At 42.8% G+C, this 16,994-nt stretch overlaps 1 protein-coding gene across 1 annotated transcript in view; it reads right to left on the bottom strand.

Moving 5' to 3' along the window:
* Positions 1-16,994, bottom strand: part of LOC115233010 (zinc finger protein chinmo) — a 41,736-nt gene that overhangs the window by 18,347 nt on the left and 6,395 nt on the right. Inside the window, exons 2-3 of the mRNA XM_029803219.1 lie at positions 15,867-16,094; positions 4-64 (exon numbers count right to left, since the gene is read on the bottom strand). Coding sequence (XP_029659079.1) covers positions 4-64; positions 15,867-16,094 — 289 coding nt within the window. The remainder of the gene's footprint in view (positions 1-3; positions 65-15,866; positions 16,095-16,994) is intronic.

Genomic DNA, 16,994 nt, shown 5'->3' on the forward strand with positions numbered 1-16,994 from the left:
AAGAGCTCCTGAAAGTGCTTGCTGCATGCTGCGAGAATTAACCTGTGCGCCTTGAACGTAACTCCTGAAACACAAATCGTATACACGGTCTTAAAAATATAGATACAAGTCACTTATTATCAAAGAGAAATGATTCGACGAGTCATAAATAAACATTATTACATTAATTTTAATTATTTATATATCTAAATAAATTAGAATTATATTAACGGGATTTGCCTGAGTATTACGAGTGTTATTATTAATTTAATTTAGTATATACTTAATGCGTGCTTGTATACTCGCTAATTACGAGAATTAACGCGTAGGAAACTCGTAGGATATCGCGAGATTAGCATAGAAATTTTCGATGCACGCACAAAACGGAGCTCGGTCTCTTTCTCACGGCTTTCTCACAATGTAATGCGAACGAGCGCGGGAATTTTGGCGTGCAAAGGAAGCCGGTGACCGACGAACCCTTTTTTTTTTCAACAGGCCCACCATTTCCCTCTCCGCGAGGCGACATAAAGGAACCCGGGGCTAGCGCGACTGACGTCGATGCCCTTTCTCGCTGCGTATGTAGGTCATCTTCGGACACGATCTTCCGTAATTCATAATTCACGCGCACGCTAGTACAATGCACGCTCGCCAAGCGCGCGGGCGTGTAATACGACACGGGAGACCGCTGCACGTAGGGCGCCCGACATATTCAGGAACGGTTACACGTGAAAAAAAAAAAAAAGAGCCATGACCGCACAACTGATCGTTGAAGCCTCTCTCCGCGTCGCATATTTCGGAAAAAGTTATTTAAAAAATTCTTTTTTTTCGTGTCACATATATATACATACATACATACACGTTTATTTAAAATTTAGAAAATTCTAGAGACGAAAAAATATATACCCTCTTTGTTATAGTTTTATTCAAGTTTTTTTAAACTTATTTAATTTTAACACATCTAAATCTACATACAGCTTACATATCTCGTTATCAAAAGTTATTTGCTCCTCGTGTTTAATTTCACTCTCGTCATACATGTAAGTTTAATTAAATTTAAATTTAAAGAGAAAAAGAGGTACTGTGTCTTTCTTTGTCATGGCTTCATTCATGTTTCTTGAAACCCGTTTCATTTTAACAATACTATTAAATGTACATATCTCGTTATCAAGAGTTATTTGCTCGTCGTGTTATACTTCTCTTCCGTGCTTCGTTTATTTCGTGCGAATCAAGAGAATGGAATATCTCATGAAAGCCCCTCGTCGTTAAGCACAGGCGTGCGTTTTTAGACGGATGTAGGAAGAAGCCTCATCGCGATAGTATCCTCTCCGAATAAGGAAATCAAGTGCGAGAGGAGAAAAGAGAAAGGTGACGAGGGCACGACCAGGTGGCTCAAAACACCTGTCTTTCCGAGTGGCTCCCGAGTAGGACACAAAGTGTATCCAACTCTTTGAGCTTCCTCTTGGCGCGGGATCAAATTTCCGTGCACTCCCCGTTGCGCCCAATTTCAAGCCTCTTATCCGACGAATATTGAATTTACCGCGTATCCGAGAAGGAGAGCATACCGCGGTTCCATGATAGCTCTCTCGGTTCTTCTCCCGCGGCGCTCACCGAAATATATCGCATATAAATTTGTCTTACATTTAATAATAACGTCTATCCCTAACGAGAGTAGAATATCTGCGATATCGAATTTCGAGATGGAAATAATTTTTGCATTTTCCCCTTCTATCCGATGAGTAATAATAATCTCGCTGCTTATAACTTGCCTAATATAGGATCGCATATATACAGGTGTTCAAACCAAATATACGCTTTGCTCATTACGTGCTATGCAAGGGCCAACGGCCGAGCCGCGTGTGTGTGCGTGGGTGTTTCGCGACTATGCCGGCAGTTTTTGCGCCATCGCTTATGTCAACGCAGAATCCGGGGACACACGCTGTTACTGCGTCGCGCGACGAGAACAATAGAACGAAGCAGAGATTCGCCGAATTAAAAGCAAAAAGATTTTTCATTTCGCCAGAGAGAGAAAAGTTTCATTCGACTGTCGATCGCGCAAAAGAAAAAATATACCTACATCTGCGAACCGCGTGCGCGATGGAAACGTGAAGCGGCAGGGCAGTTTGCCGCGGCACACTTGTGGAAATAATGAAATATGCAGAGATCATCAGCGTGTGTAGAGAGAGTCCCGGGATTATTAATAAATCTTGTAATATGTGTGGGTGTGTCGGGTAACGCAGCAAACTCTCGAGATGTGCTTCTCGCGCGCATATGCCTACCAGGCGCGATTGTTGTTCCCGTTATCAGTTCGCATGCAAAATATATGTTGCAAAAAATTTCAGAAACAGGCGTTGCGTAACGCGAGCGCGTGGAGACCTCGAAAGCGTGTTTATGACATCCCGCGCAACGCCGTCATCGACTCATCGAGGCGAGCGAGAGCACGGCTATTACTGAATGAGCGAATAGAGATAACGCGCGGGCATTCTCGGCGCGACTGCGCGCGTGTACGCACACATATCTATTTAGATATTGTTTATAGTGGAGGACTATATTTATAATGCGAGAGAGAGAAAGCGAGGGCGGCCATCGTGATCGATGATGTTCGATTACGGATAAGGATTACGATAGGATCGACGGTGCCGCGACGAGTGCAAAAAAAAGCTATCGATTAAAATATTTTTTTTTTTACTTATATAATGTATACATCAAGCAATATACTCTGCAAAAATAATAATAAAAATTGCAACATTATTAAACCGTTATGACGTGCGTTAATTAAATGTTATGTTAGCGTTTAAAGAGTTATCTAAAGCAATCATCCTTCTACGATACTCTATTTGTACTACTTGTCTACGCATTCGGACTATGCTAGTTGGAGAAATATTTTTCGAGTATAATATCGTGCGTTTCGCGGCGGGATTACTGACAGATTTAATAACGAGAAGTGAGATTGCCAGCAGCTTCTTGACTGCCGAAACTTGCAAATAAAACGCGCGTAGTTACGCAACAGTGCAATGCACTCTTCGCGAGCAATCTATTCATATTCCAAGGCCAGCCGGTAGAGCTCTTTGCGAGTTAGGGTTTTCGACGAAGCGTCTTACAACGGTCATCGTTCCTCCTACTACACGCAATAATAATTCGGGGCCTACGTGTACGTGCACCGTGACTGAATGCGTGTAATAAACGCCGCGGGTAAAACCAACAATTACGGCTTGTAAGTCAATGTCAATTGCGTCCCAATGTCAGCGACCGATACGTCGTAGAGCCGCGATTTTTATCAGCTCCAAAAATGTTAATCGAATATATTACAAAAGAAATCTCTTAATCTTGCATCACAAAAATACAATAATCACGTTATAGAAGAGGAGAATCTTTATCTCTCGAGATATAAAATTGGAAAATCTTTTTCGCCTCAATCGACACACAAATTTTCCAAATTGTCGTAAAATATGCTGGACAGTATTTTACACGTGTTTATAGAACACGATCGAAGGAGGAACCGGAAAAATCACGTGGGGCGACCTTCGCCGCTCATCCTCGTGATACGCGCGGAGCAGCGACACGCACCGCGGTATCAAAAGCTTCGCGGATAGATAAGACCGGTCGCCGATTTGATTAAAGCAAAGTCAAAACTCTAATACACACAGAGGAACGCGGCTAAGGGAAGGGAACGGCGGTCAATGCCCCGTCAAGGTCGACGATGCAGAGTGTGCTAAGCGAGCGAGCGAATGTATATTGCTCGCCTGGTGTATCGGCTCGGCTCGGCTCGGCTCGGCTCAGCTTCGTCCGTCAACTTTTCGTCGACGAGCCAATCGCCGATCGTGCTTCCTCTGGGCCCGGCCAATGGCCGCGTGGGGCCAAGGTCGTTTTTTTCGCACATAACCGAAGTTCGTTGCACAGCGCGGCAGAAAGCGGTGTCGAAGGCGAAAAAAAAAAAAAAGAAAGAGAAAAAAACAGAGTATGGTGAACCGAGGAGTCCGAGCGGGAGAGAAGGGAGCGCACCACACACGCATCGCGATATGCGCAAGAAACGACACGTGGAGAGGCGATCGTGAATCTCGAGGTTGCCCCCGCGATAAAGCGCCGAATGCGTGTGTATGTAACAGCGTGCGCGCATACATACGCACGCGAGCGTAGGAAGGGTGCTGGGATGCGGAAAATAGACCCGCGTCTTTGTCCGCGAATGTTAATCGTCTCTTTTTCTCTCTCACTCTCTCTCTCTCTCTCTCTCTCTCTCTGTCTCTGGGAGTTCGGAGCTTTGGATGCTGCGTGCGCAATTTCTTTTTCGCGGAAATTCATCGAGGATCTGATTTCGTGAGACCAAAATTACTCATGAAAAAGCTAATATAATTCATTCGAAAGAACGAATATGAAGTCTGTGTGATTGCTAATTAATATGTAGATGTGGCAATCAATTTTTGTGCAAGAGAGAGAGAGAGAGAGAGAGAGAGAGAGAGAGAGAGAGCCAAGGAAATTAACAAGGTAATATCTTGTGGAATAAATTTTCAAAATATATTTATTGATTATTAATTCATCTTTCTTTTCTTACAAATTTACTTTTAACGTTAAATATGCATCGCGCGCAACGTTGCACGGGACGTGCAATCGATATCAAGCGCGAATAAAAAGCGCTTCTAATTCCGGCCATTCATCTAATCCACGGTCGTGAACTTGCTCATGCATCGCGCACGTACATCCGTCGTTGCGCGGACGATGTAAAATGCATGCGCACGATCGGCTCGAGTTATTATCACCCATTACGTAATTCGTCGTGTCATTGACCCATTTTCGATTACCGATATCGAGTGATTCGGAGGGTTTTATCAGAGCTCGCGCGCGTGGCTCGCGTAATGATTGCATTCGTTTTCTTCTCGTGTCCCGACTGTTATTGCAGCCGTTCCCAAAAAGAGCGAACGACGTTATAACTAACTTTTGCCCCTCTCGTCCAGCGGCCCATCTGGTCCTTCCTCGCAAAGGTTAACACGATCGATACATCTCTAATGATCTGATAAGGGTCGCGCCGATGCCGTTGTGGAGGTGTCGCGCTTTCGTAACTCTTTAGCCGTTCGCCTTGTAATACTAACTAACTAGGCCTTGAAGCTTCACCTCCGCACATGTCTAACGTTGACTTTTTCCCCGACAGCCAGTCCGCGGACTGGTGTGACTCGATTAGAGTGTGCTGTCGTGATGAAATTTAGATACGAAATTGAGAGAAGAATACGCGGCGCGCGCACCATGTATATTGCACCTTAATAGCCTAACGATTACAGCAACACCGAGGCAGCGTTCTAAAATCGAAAGAGATATATTTAGAAACCGATTTTAAGCTGCGCTAACATTTCGCGGAGAATAAAAAAAAACCACGCATCAAAAAATACCCACGTCTTTTTTTTTTTTAATTCTCTTGATAGTAGAATATCATAATATGTCTCGGTCGAGCGGTTCTTCCTCGCAACTTCTTTCTATCTTTGTGCCGTAACAAAGCCGCGAATGAATCGCCACGCAGTTCCGCGTTAGCGAGCGGCCGGATTACATGTTTGTAATAGAAATAGCAGCGGAGAAGGCCACGCATACACGGTTCGGCTGAGAAGATCACCGACCACCCGGCTGGAAGGCCAGCGAGAAGAGGATATGTATATCAGTGAATGCCCGATCGGCAACAGTCACTAACTACTACGCCTAAGTTTATACATAATACGTATATATCTTTTTCTCTCGTCATACAATTAGTTTATTAATTTATCTTCTCGTGAAAATTTCTTATCTTCTTGTGAACTTTTTTTTTTTAAATATTGTGAGCAGATTTTTCGATAAATAACAGTCAAAGTCCAGGTACTTATATTATATAACCGATCGTTAAAATGTTTACGGCAACGTTCCGGTGTCTCTTAAGCTGGCCATTCACTTGGTGCATTCACCCAAAATGCCGAGGGGGATAAACTTTCGCATAACGACGCAGGAACGCGCGAGGACGAGGGGAGGATGACCCTAGGTAGAGAGGCAAAGTCAATGGCCGGCATCCTGTTGCATCAGAGCGCGGGCTCTAGCTAGCCTTGACTCCAGGAAGTGTACTTTTGCCATGAGCGGAGTTTGCGAGCGGCGTAACGCTGCGCGTTCGTTCACTCGCCGTCCGTGTTTCTCTTCCTTTGTTCTCTTTCTGTCTCCCCCTCTCTCTTTCTCTCTCTGCGAGTTATCCCCCTCGAGGTCCCGGTCACGCAACGAGGCTCTCGAATTACGATATACTATATCGCCTTGCATTCAGTCGACGTGCGATGACGCCCGTACGCAAGAATAATACGTTAGCTCACACGATAGATAGGTCTCGGGATCGTCTCGGTCGAGATAGTGCTCTCGATAGGTCCCGCGAGTGATATTAATTCGATTATTCTAAAATTAATTCCCAGAATTTGCAGCGAGATATTGGAAATCTCCGTTTCATCTCTCAGCTTGGAATTGTTTTTTATATCTTTATATTTTCGAATTTTTTTACGTAGAGTTTACGATCAACCGCTGATTGCAAGATTTCGTTCTCGCACGCGCGCGAATGCATGAAGAATTCTTTTTTTTGTTCGGATCGATTTTATTTGCGAGGACAGCGGCAAATGCCACGAAAAAATTTGAATTTCACACACGGCACGTGATTTGGCCGAGAGATTCACTTTCGAGGAGACGATGATACAATCTCACAATAACATTCGCTTGACATTTCCTATCGCCGAGGTATATCGACATTCTTCGTGCACTGGTGCTTCACCAAAGTTCATTGCTCAATGGAACGTTTCATTCATGCGGAAGTATAGAAAATTTGTGCGAAGAGAGAGGCAGCCAAATATTGGCCCGTCAAAGTTCAGTGCTGGAACGCGCTGTCAATACGACCACGTGAAGCTTTAATTCTAGAAATAACGCAGACTTTTACGATCTCGCTGTTATTTATACCATGTAAATTTCTTCGTGGAAATCTCGACATTTCTGTTACAAATTACCGGAAATATCGAAGATTTTTATATTACAAATTTGATTTTCTAATCTCATCTATTTTTGAGAGGTTTCCGTTCTATTTCTACATGTTGACGTATTTCTTGCATCGCTCTTCAGATATTTATTATAAGCTTTAAAATTAAAACGTGAATCGTTTCGGCAGGCATATCCGTCGTTTGACCGCAAACAGTATCCGCCGCAAACGGATGCAATATTAAGTATCTCGCGATATCATACCGGAAGTATATGGTTTGAAATATAAATCATTCTCTCTCTCTCTCTCTCTCTTTCTCAGGAAATCGCACTGCATCGTTCGATCGTTCACGAAACATTTAATTGCATGTATGGTACAAATGCACTTGTAAAAGGCATTGGATATGTACTAATGTGTGCCGACTTTCCGTTCGAGTTGCAACATTCAACGAAGCGCAGATACGACCTAATTTCCTATCGAGAGCAGATCTTTTTTTGTTCAACCAGATAACGCATTACTCGAAAAAATGAGGCCGCTACCTTATCGCGCTGCACCGGGGTCTACTGACCCAGAAACCCGCTGATCCAAATCGCTTCAAGTGGATGCCCGAAACAATCGTAACTCTTGCGCGTCATATATTATTTTATTTAAGAATTAATTTACATACAATTACACACAATTGAATGGATCAATGTATTCGAAAAACGCTCGAAAGACGTTTTAAAATTTCTTATATATTAAAAATCTCTTTGGACAAAACATAGAAAAAATATTTTCAAATATATGGTGGATATGTTATAAAGTAGTGCATTTTAATTTTCATTACAGACATCTTATATTTCTTAATAAAATTTCCCAAAAATTTAATTTCCTATTTCATTATGTTCTTTTTTTCAATGTTGACTCATTTGATTACGCAAATAAATAATTGCCGAATAATTAAAAGTTCATTGTTCTGCAATAAATTATGGTAAACCAATAAACATCATTTTTGATATCCCGAGATTTCGCGGAGGGACTTTGATTTATATTGTTGTTTAGACACACGGCACATCAGATAAGTGTTATATTCAAGGTAAACCGTGACACGCGCGTATCATAATTTTTCACGGCGGAGCGACTGTGAGGACTTCTCGCACCTAAGATAATTCTATAATTCTAGAAGATAAAGCCGTGTGCTTAATACACACATAGGCATACAATTATGACCGAGCGGTACATGTGTGTCATTTCTAACGCATGCCACGTGTGTCGTCTTGCAACGCGGATACCGTAACGGTGTATATGCGCGACACGCATAATAGACAAAATGAACGCAACATGAGCCGGTCTCGCGGAAGAGCATGCATCGGAATTCTAATGAAAATCGACTATAAATCGTGCTATCACTCGCCAAAAATTCTAACGTAAGCTATTTATGAAATAGCGTGCACGCGCGCCTTTATCACTCTACATAAAAAACGTCACTGACACGCGCGCATCCGACAGCGCTTTGATAGTCAGATAGTAAATAAAGACAGAGATATATGGCTTCCTAATCCTAAATTCGACGTGCTGGTTGTAAAGTTCGTCAGATATCGTAGCGAGTCGCGGACGCACGCGCGCAAACACGCACGCATGCACGCGTTGCGTGCCGCCGATCCGAATAGTACCGATAGCGTTACCGGCGCCTGTCCGCGTTTCGATCGATATCCATTGTTCGAGGGAGAGGGAGCGGTTACCTTGGAGCAGCTTATGTGGTTTCGCGGTAATACTCTATCTCGGATCGATAGAGAACGGGATAATCGTACGGGGTGACATCGATTTATGAGGAGATTGACGCTAATGAGCGCGCGCGCAGGTGATTGCGCGCTTCTCTTCGCGAACAGTGTGCTATACTTCTGACTTTTGTGCTTTCCCTTAGCGCTTCAATTTGAGGCATCGAGTGCTAATACTCGGCAAACAGACGCGTACTCGCTCCGTGTTTTCATTTTGATAAAATTATTAGCGCGGAGCCACTACACACACATAGTTGCCCCCATTATAGAACCTTATTTTGACATTTTATTATGCTTTGACTATACGATTATAGCTTATTCAACTCACGAGATTAATATAGTTTTCTTCAAAATGTGACTCTCTGTTACTACTGTTTCAAATGTACAAATAAGAAAAGGTTGAGAACATTCATTTATTTACATATAACCATAGAAGAACGTAAGTCATATATAAAAATTGCACGTTGATATAAAAATCGAATAAAGAAGATCAATGGATGGATCGCGGAATTTATTTTCTATCTCTTACATCTTCTCAACCGCGATCGAGAGTCACGGTTTCTATACCGCGGCCGCCGACTTGCATGTATCGAGAAGAGCACGAAGAGAGAAGGACGGTTAGATCTAACTGTATAACCGAGGCCTACTTTCCGGGCTTCCTATAAGGCCTGGATACGTACACGCACATTGTTGATGCACGCACTTGGGCGCATGCGCATGTCCATGAACTCACGATAGTTTCTCAACGCGCTTCTTGGCGTTACGATTTGGCGCTTCCTTCTCCGACTTCCGTCCTTGAACCCTTCCCACTCGTCGAGCTTCCTCTGCCCTTTCGAGAAGAATTTTATGGTTTCTTATCTTATGATTTCTCAGCGTGATACTCAAGGACAGAATCAAACATGTAGGCGCCAACCTTGTAAAAAGGGGTATATGTAAGATATATACATATATGTGCGTCTTTATTTCGATCTACTGTATGATATGTATAAGGGAAGGGATTCGAAGAGGTTGTTCAAAATCGTTGAAAGAAATTGGGAACCGCTTGTTTTTCTTCGGTCGGTGAATTTCGTGAAACTCCTCATTGGTCTCTCTCTCCACGCGCGCTCACAGCTTCGGCAACAGACGCGGTTTTCGTAAATCAGGACACGCGCAATGTGCGCGAGGTGAAAGCGTTAGACGCCGAGGATTGAATAACGGGTTGTCTCTGAGCGGGGATAGCACGCCGGGACCCGGTTGCACACACGGTAGAATTAATATCGATGTTGATAAAAACGTGAGGAGAGTCTCGGAAGTGCTAGCCCGAAGAGCCGAGGGTTATCGCGAATCTTCCGATATTTATTATAAGCTTTAAAATTAAAACGTGAATCGTTTCGGCAGGCATATCCGTCGTTTGACCGCAAACAGTATCCGCCGCAAACGGATGCAATATTAAGTATCTCGCGATATCATACCGGAAGTATATGGTTTGAAATATAAATCATTCTCTCTCTCTCTCTCTCTCTTTCTCAGGAAATCGCACTGCATCGTTCGATCGTTCACGAAACATTTAATTGCATGTATGGTACAAATGCACTTGTAAAAGGCATTGGATATGTACTAATGTGTGCCGACTTTCCGTTCGAGTTGCAACATTCAACGAAGCGCAGATACGACCTAATTTCCTATCGAGAGCAGATCTTTTTTTGTTCAACCAGATAACGCATTACTCGAAAAAATGAGGCCGCTACCTTATCGCGCTGCACCGGGGTCTACTGACCCAGAAACCCGCTGATCCAAATCGCTTCAAGTGGATGCCCGAAACAATCGTAACTCTTGCGCGTCATATATTATTTTATTTAAGAATTAATTTACATACAATTACACACAATTGAATGGGTCAATGTATTCAAAAAACGCTCGAAAGACGTTTTAAAATTTCTTATATATTAAAAATCTCTTTGGACAAAACATAGAAAAAATATTTTCAAATATATGGTGGATATGTTATAAAGTAGTGCATTTTAATTTTCATTACAGACATCTTATATTTCTTAATAAAATTTCCCAAAAATTTAATTTCCTATTTCATTATGTTCTTTTTTTCAATGTTGACTCATTTGATTACGCAAATAAATAATTGCCGAATAATTAAAAGTTCATTGTTCTGCAATAAATTATGGTAAACCAATAAACATCATTTTTGATATCCCGAAATTTCGCGGAGGGACTTTGATTTATATTGTTGTTTAGACACACGGCACATCAGATAAGTGTTATATTCAAGGTAAACCGTGACACGCGCGTATCATAATTTTTCACGGCGGAGCGACTGTGAGGACTTCTCGCACCTAAGATAATTCTATAATTCTAGAAGATAAAGCCGTGTGCTTAATACACACATAGGCATACAATTATGACCGAGCGGTACATGTGTGTCATTTCTAACGCATGCCACGTGTGTCGTCTTGCAACGCGGATACCGTAACGGTGTATATGCGCGACACGCATAATAGACAAAATGAACGCAACATGAGCCGGTCTCGCGGAAGAGCATGCATCGGAATTCTAATGAAAATCGACTATAAATCGTGCTATCACTCGCCAAAAATTCTAACGTAAGCTATTTATGAAATAGCGTGCACGCGCGCCTTTATCACTCTACATAAAAAACGTCACTGACACGCGCGCATCCGACAGCGCTTTGATAGTCAGATAGTAAATAAAGACAGAGATATATGGCTTCCTAATCCTAAATTCGACGTGCTGGTTGTAAAGTTCGTCAGATATCGTAGCGAGTCGCGGACGCACGCGCGCAAACACGCACGCATGCACGCGTTGCGTGCCGCCGATCCGAATAGTACCGATAGCGTTACCGGCGCCTGTCCGCGTTTCGATCGATATCCATTGTTCGAGGGAGAGGGAGCGGTTACCTTGAAGCAGCTTATGTGGTTTCGCGGTAATACTCTATCTCGGATCGATAGAGAACGGGATAATCGTACGGGGTGACATCGATTTATGAGGAGATTGACGCTAATGAGCGCGCGCGCAGGTGATTGCGCGCTTCTCTTCGCGAACAGTGTGCTATACTTCTGACTTTTGTGCTTTCCCTTAGCGCTTCAATTTGAGGCATCGAGTGCTAATACTCGGCAAACAGACGCGTACTCGCTCCGTGTTTTCATTTTGATAAAATTATTAGCGCGGAGCCACTACACACACATAGTTGCCCCCATTATAGAACCTTATTTTGACATTTTATTATGCTTTGACTATACGATTATAGCTTATTCAACTCACGAGATTAATATAGTTTTCTTCAAAATGTGACTCTCTGTTACTACTGTTTCAAATGTACAAATAAGAAAAGGTTGAGAACATTCATTTATTTACATATAACCATAGAAGAACGTAAGTCATATATAAAAATTGCACGTTGATATAAAAATCGAATAAAGAAGATCAATGGATGGATCGCGGAATTTATTTTCTATCTCTTACATCTTCTCAACCGCGATCGAGAGTCACGGTTTCTATACCGCGGCCGCCGACTTGCATGTATCGAGAAGAGCACGAAGAGAGAAGGACGGTTAGATCTAACTGTATAACCGAGGCCTACTTTCCGGGCTTCCTATAAGGCCTGGATACGTACACGCACATTGTTGATGCACGCACTTGGGCGCATGCGCATGTCCATGAACTCACGATAGTTTCTCAACGCGCTTCTTGGCGTTACGATTTGGCGCTTCCTTCTCCGACTTCCGTCCTTGAACCCTTCCCACTCGTCGAGCTTCCTCTGCCCTTTCGAGAAGAATTTTATGGTTTCTTATCTTATGATTTCTCAGCGTGATACTCAAGGACAGAATCAAACATGTAGGCGCCAACCTTGTAAAAAGGGGTATATGTAAGATATATACATATATGTGCGTCTTTATTTCGATCTACTGTATGATATGTATAAGGGAAGGGATTCGAAGAGGTTGTTCAAAATCGTTGAAAGAAATTGGGAACCGCTTGTTTTTCTTCGGTCGGTGAATTTCGTGAAACTCCTCATTGGTCTCTCTCTCCACGCGCGCTCACAGCTTCGGCAACAGACGCGGTTTTCGTAAATCAGGACACGCGCAATGTGCGCGAGGTGAAAGCGTTAGACGCCGAGGATTGAATAACGGGTTGTCTCTGAGCGGGGATAGCACGCCGGGACCCGGTTGCACACACGGTAGAATTAATATCGATGTTGATAAAAACGTGAGGAGAGTCTCGGAAGTGCTAGCCCGAAGAGCCGAGGGTTATCGCGAATCGATACCGATGAACTTTAACTTTGGTTCGATTTCGTCAGACTGATCGTTTCCGACCATCTGCCGGGAAAAATAGTCTTGCGAGGAAAGCGAATATTGTAATCTCGTTCTTCTTGAATAATTGCATATTTGGAAGATATTTGGAATTTTTTAATAAACGCTTAAACTTTTGCAAAAAAATTTTAACGACTATACGTACTATTTCATTGGTCTTTCCAAGTTCGTATATTTGTGGCATAACTGCAAAAAATAATCCCTCACTATCGCTTTTATGCGGTATATACTTGTCCGGTTTGTATGTCGAATAGATATCGGACCAGTGCCGTGATAAATTAAGTGTTTACTCGACGCGGTGTTTAACTCGCTTGATGTTTTGCCGATAATGTACTGTACGTGCACATTTAAACTGTTTATCCTTATCAATTAAGACGAATGAAATCTAATGATGGCATATAAATAAAGAACGATATTATGACAGATCGAAAGCATTTCTTAATATAATCTCGTTATTCTTTTAGCACATATGCAATGTTGAAAAATAGTAACGAAAAACTCATAAAGGCTTATACGAAGAATCCAGAAATATTTTCGTAATTAAAGATGTCACTTACACACTTCAAAGTTTTTATTATACTTTAATTCTCTTGATGCGAATAGAGCATAGTCATCGTAATTGCATTGAAAGATTCGAGGATAATGGGAGCTTCGACAAGTCGGCGACGCTACTCCATCAATCTAAATAATCACGAGGACCGTTATAGAAAAAAATGACTCATGTAGCAAGTGGCGAGACAACCAGTCAATTAACTTGACCAATTCTCTGGTATTCATATTGTTGATCGATCTCGCCTTATACGCTGCACTCTTAACGAAACATTTTAAACAATTTTTAAATAAATAAATGACTGTATGCGTTATCATCTTACATTAGTTGGTCACACACGTCGAAAAGCGGAGAAGGAGCGTTGCCGAAAGTTGCACATTCTTGTTTATTCAGTGCGAACGATAAAGAAGTAAATATCTAGTTTCACAGGCTGGTAGCGTCGTTATCACGCACTACCACTGATAAAACCTTGCGAATTTTATTGACGTCGAAACTCCGGATATTTGCTAATAAATACATAAAAAACAATATATATATACGTATATCGCGTAATGCACTTATCACGCATATAGATTACAATGCATGTTTACTCCTATATATTTTCGAACTTTCCGATGACAACTTTCGCGTCACGATTCCCATATCATCCTTTACTCATCAGATTTTTTCGCAATAAAATATTTAACACTTATTTTTCGAACGCACGAGAAACCGATCGCGCTCGCCCAGTGAATTATTCGCACGATCGAAATTCTAGAACGAGCGCGTTGCACCGCTGCTCGATGCGAACTGCGGTTTCGCGCTGACGAACCGCAAGAGTCGGCCGCTGCATTTGCCGCGTCGGTGGGGAAGGCGTCACACACGGAAATTTTCGTGTGTGTACGAGTGTGCATGTGCACGTATGTTTATGTGTGCGTGTGTGCACGCTGCATTCGGACGCCGCGCCGCGCCGAGATTCGCGCCGTTCATACCGGCTGATTCTCGATTGGCCGGCCACCGGGGGTAGGGGGCCGTTCCAATCATTCACCCCTTGCACTTCTCTTTCTATGCAACCGCCAACTCGTACCACTCGGCGACAAAGTAGTAGCGTGCGAATGCAACGCGGCCAGGCCCGACCCTTTCGCGCAAGGAGTCACGGCTCGCGTCTGGTCGGACGCGATTTGTAAAGCGCGAAATTAACCGAGATTTTTAATCGATTTTTTTTGTCGCTCTGTATCAATCGCTTAAATGAGTTTATTTTGTGCTATATATATATATATATATAAGAATAATATTTACCGGCTTATTTCTTTCGTGGATATATTTTTCAGCAAAATCACATTTCGCGATCACACAATCATACTTCTTATATTTTATTTCTACCGACAAGCTCTTTGTGTCTTTTTATTATATAATTATTTATTATATAAAATATTACGTAAAATATTATGAATTTATAAAATTTCAAATTAAAATTCCGTTAGAAAAAAAGAAAAAAAAAAGAGAGAGAGAGAGAGGAAAAGAGATCATTCAATAATTGCTATGGCGGCCCGTTAGAAAACAAGTCAAGAGTGTCGTTTGACTCTCAAGCATAAGAGAAGAGTCAATTTGCAATATTATGACGCAAGAACTCTCCGTCGCATTTGATCATCGTTTGTGTAACGCGCGGCATTTACATTGAAAAATAAAGAAGCATCGAGTTAATTTATAACACATCGTCAAATTGATGGCCGTCGATTACGTGCTCGGTGCCGTATTAATTGCAACGCATCGACACGTCCGATCACGAGCGTAACTGAAAGCGGCATTCGAACGAATAACGGTGAAGAACCTTCAGGTGTTCGGAGCCAGCATTTGAAACATCTTGGATGATGTCGAAAAAGTGAAAGTCTCCGAGAACCACGTCTTCTCCTATGTTTATGCACGGGACTCTCGTTCAAAGATTCTATTTGATATATTGGTAAATGCAATGCGACATCTTCGGAATATTACGAGCACATATAGTGTCAATAGAGACGCGCTTCTTTCTTTTTTTTTTCTTTTTGTGCGTTCAAGCCTCGACCTTCTGCCTGCATAAGTGAGACCAAGGAGTCAAGGCCTTCGAATAACCAACTGAATTTTTAAAAATTCTGCTTTTATTTCGATTATCAAGTCACGCGCAATTATTTTCTTTGAAATATTCGACGATTATCGATCACAAAATGCGTTTTCGACTCATATTTTAAAGGATTATTTCGATGAAAAGTCCATTCGCCTAATGTCGCAAGGAGATACGAGTAGATCCTATGTATAAAGAGAAGGATATATGTTACGGTATTTAAGAAACTTACCCTCGCAGAAGAGGGTGACATCGGTGAGACTCTCGCTTTTGAATAAGTTCGAGAACGTCGTTGCTAGGTTGCTGCCGAAACTGTTCCACTTGAGGCAGAATTGCTGCTGATGAGAGTCCATGATGCCACCCTTAGATTCAACTCCGTGACCTTCACCGCCCCTCTCGCAGCCACCTTCCAATGGGTATTTACCTTCTTGATCGCGCTCGTGCCCAATTGCTCGTCCAGCTACGCAGAAAGCAGTCTCGATTATCGACCGATCTCTCTTTCTCTCTCACCATAGGCATAGAAAATATATACGTGGTTGTTAAAGGGCATATTGCGGAAGAAGTGTAACTGTTAGAATAAAAGCCGCAAAAGTATCAATAAAAGAGTTTCGAGAATTGATAAACATGAAGGAAAGTTCATACAAAAGGGCTTTTCCGATAGAGCATTATTTGACGTTGTACGCATTGTCAAGTTAGTAGTACTATATACCGAGATTGGTCCCCGTGAATGAACGACGAAATATCAGATCGCACTACTGTCACTCCAGCCTGAAATGTTGAATGTTGATAACCTCGAGATACGGAGATACCTCGTAAACACGACATACCTCTTTCGATTCACTGGCTCCGTGAGTGCGTAATACGCGTTTATCGTGACAGAGAAACTATCGGACGCGCGTGGTCGCCGGTTTCGCGCGCCGAGTCGAGTGTTCGGTCGAGAAATCGGGCGCGGATGATAAATAAGTTCAAAAGTCGCAAGTTTCGACTGTGTACTCGTGACACAGTCACGAACCGCGAGCACACGATGCCGGCTGCGCCATGTCAAAATTCCACCGCATTTCCGCGACGCCTGCGATAAAGCGCCGAGTGAGAGAAGAGGAGAGGAGATCTTACCGGTATCAGGGGCGTGTCAACGCGAGTGTGCGACCGCGCGAGCGATACCGCTTCGACTTCATTCACCGATCTCGACGATCTTTAACAACAACCCGTGTTGACGCTACACTTCGAAAAACGCACTTGCGTCTCCGTTTCGCGTCCCGTGGACACCAACACTGTGCCAAGGCGAGAAGAGCGAGAAGGAGAGTTACAGAGTTCGACACCGCGCGCACGTGTCCTCTGCGCGGCGCATGTTCCGCGCAAT

This window comes from Formica exsecta, unplaced genomic scaffold (genome assembly GCF_003651465.1).
Source record: "Formica exsecta isolate Colony F162 unplaced genomic scaffold, ASM365146v1 scaffold155, whole genome shotgun sequence".
NCBI lineage: Eukaryota > Metazoa > Arthropoda > Insecta > Hymenoptera > Formicidae > Formica > Formica exsecta.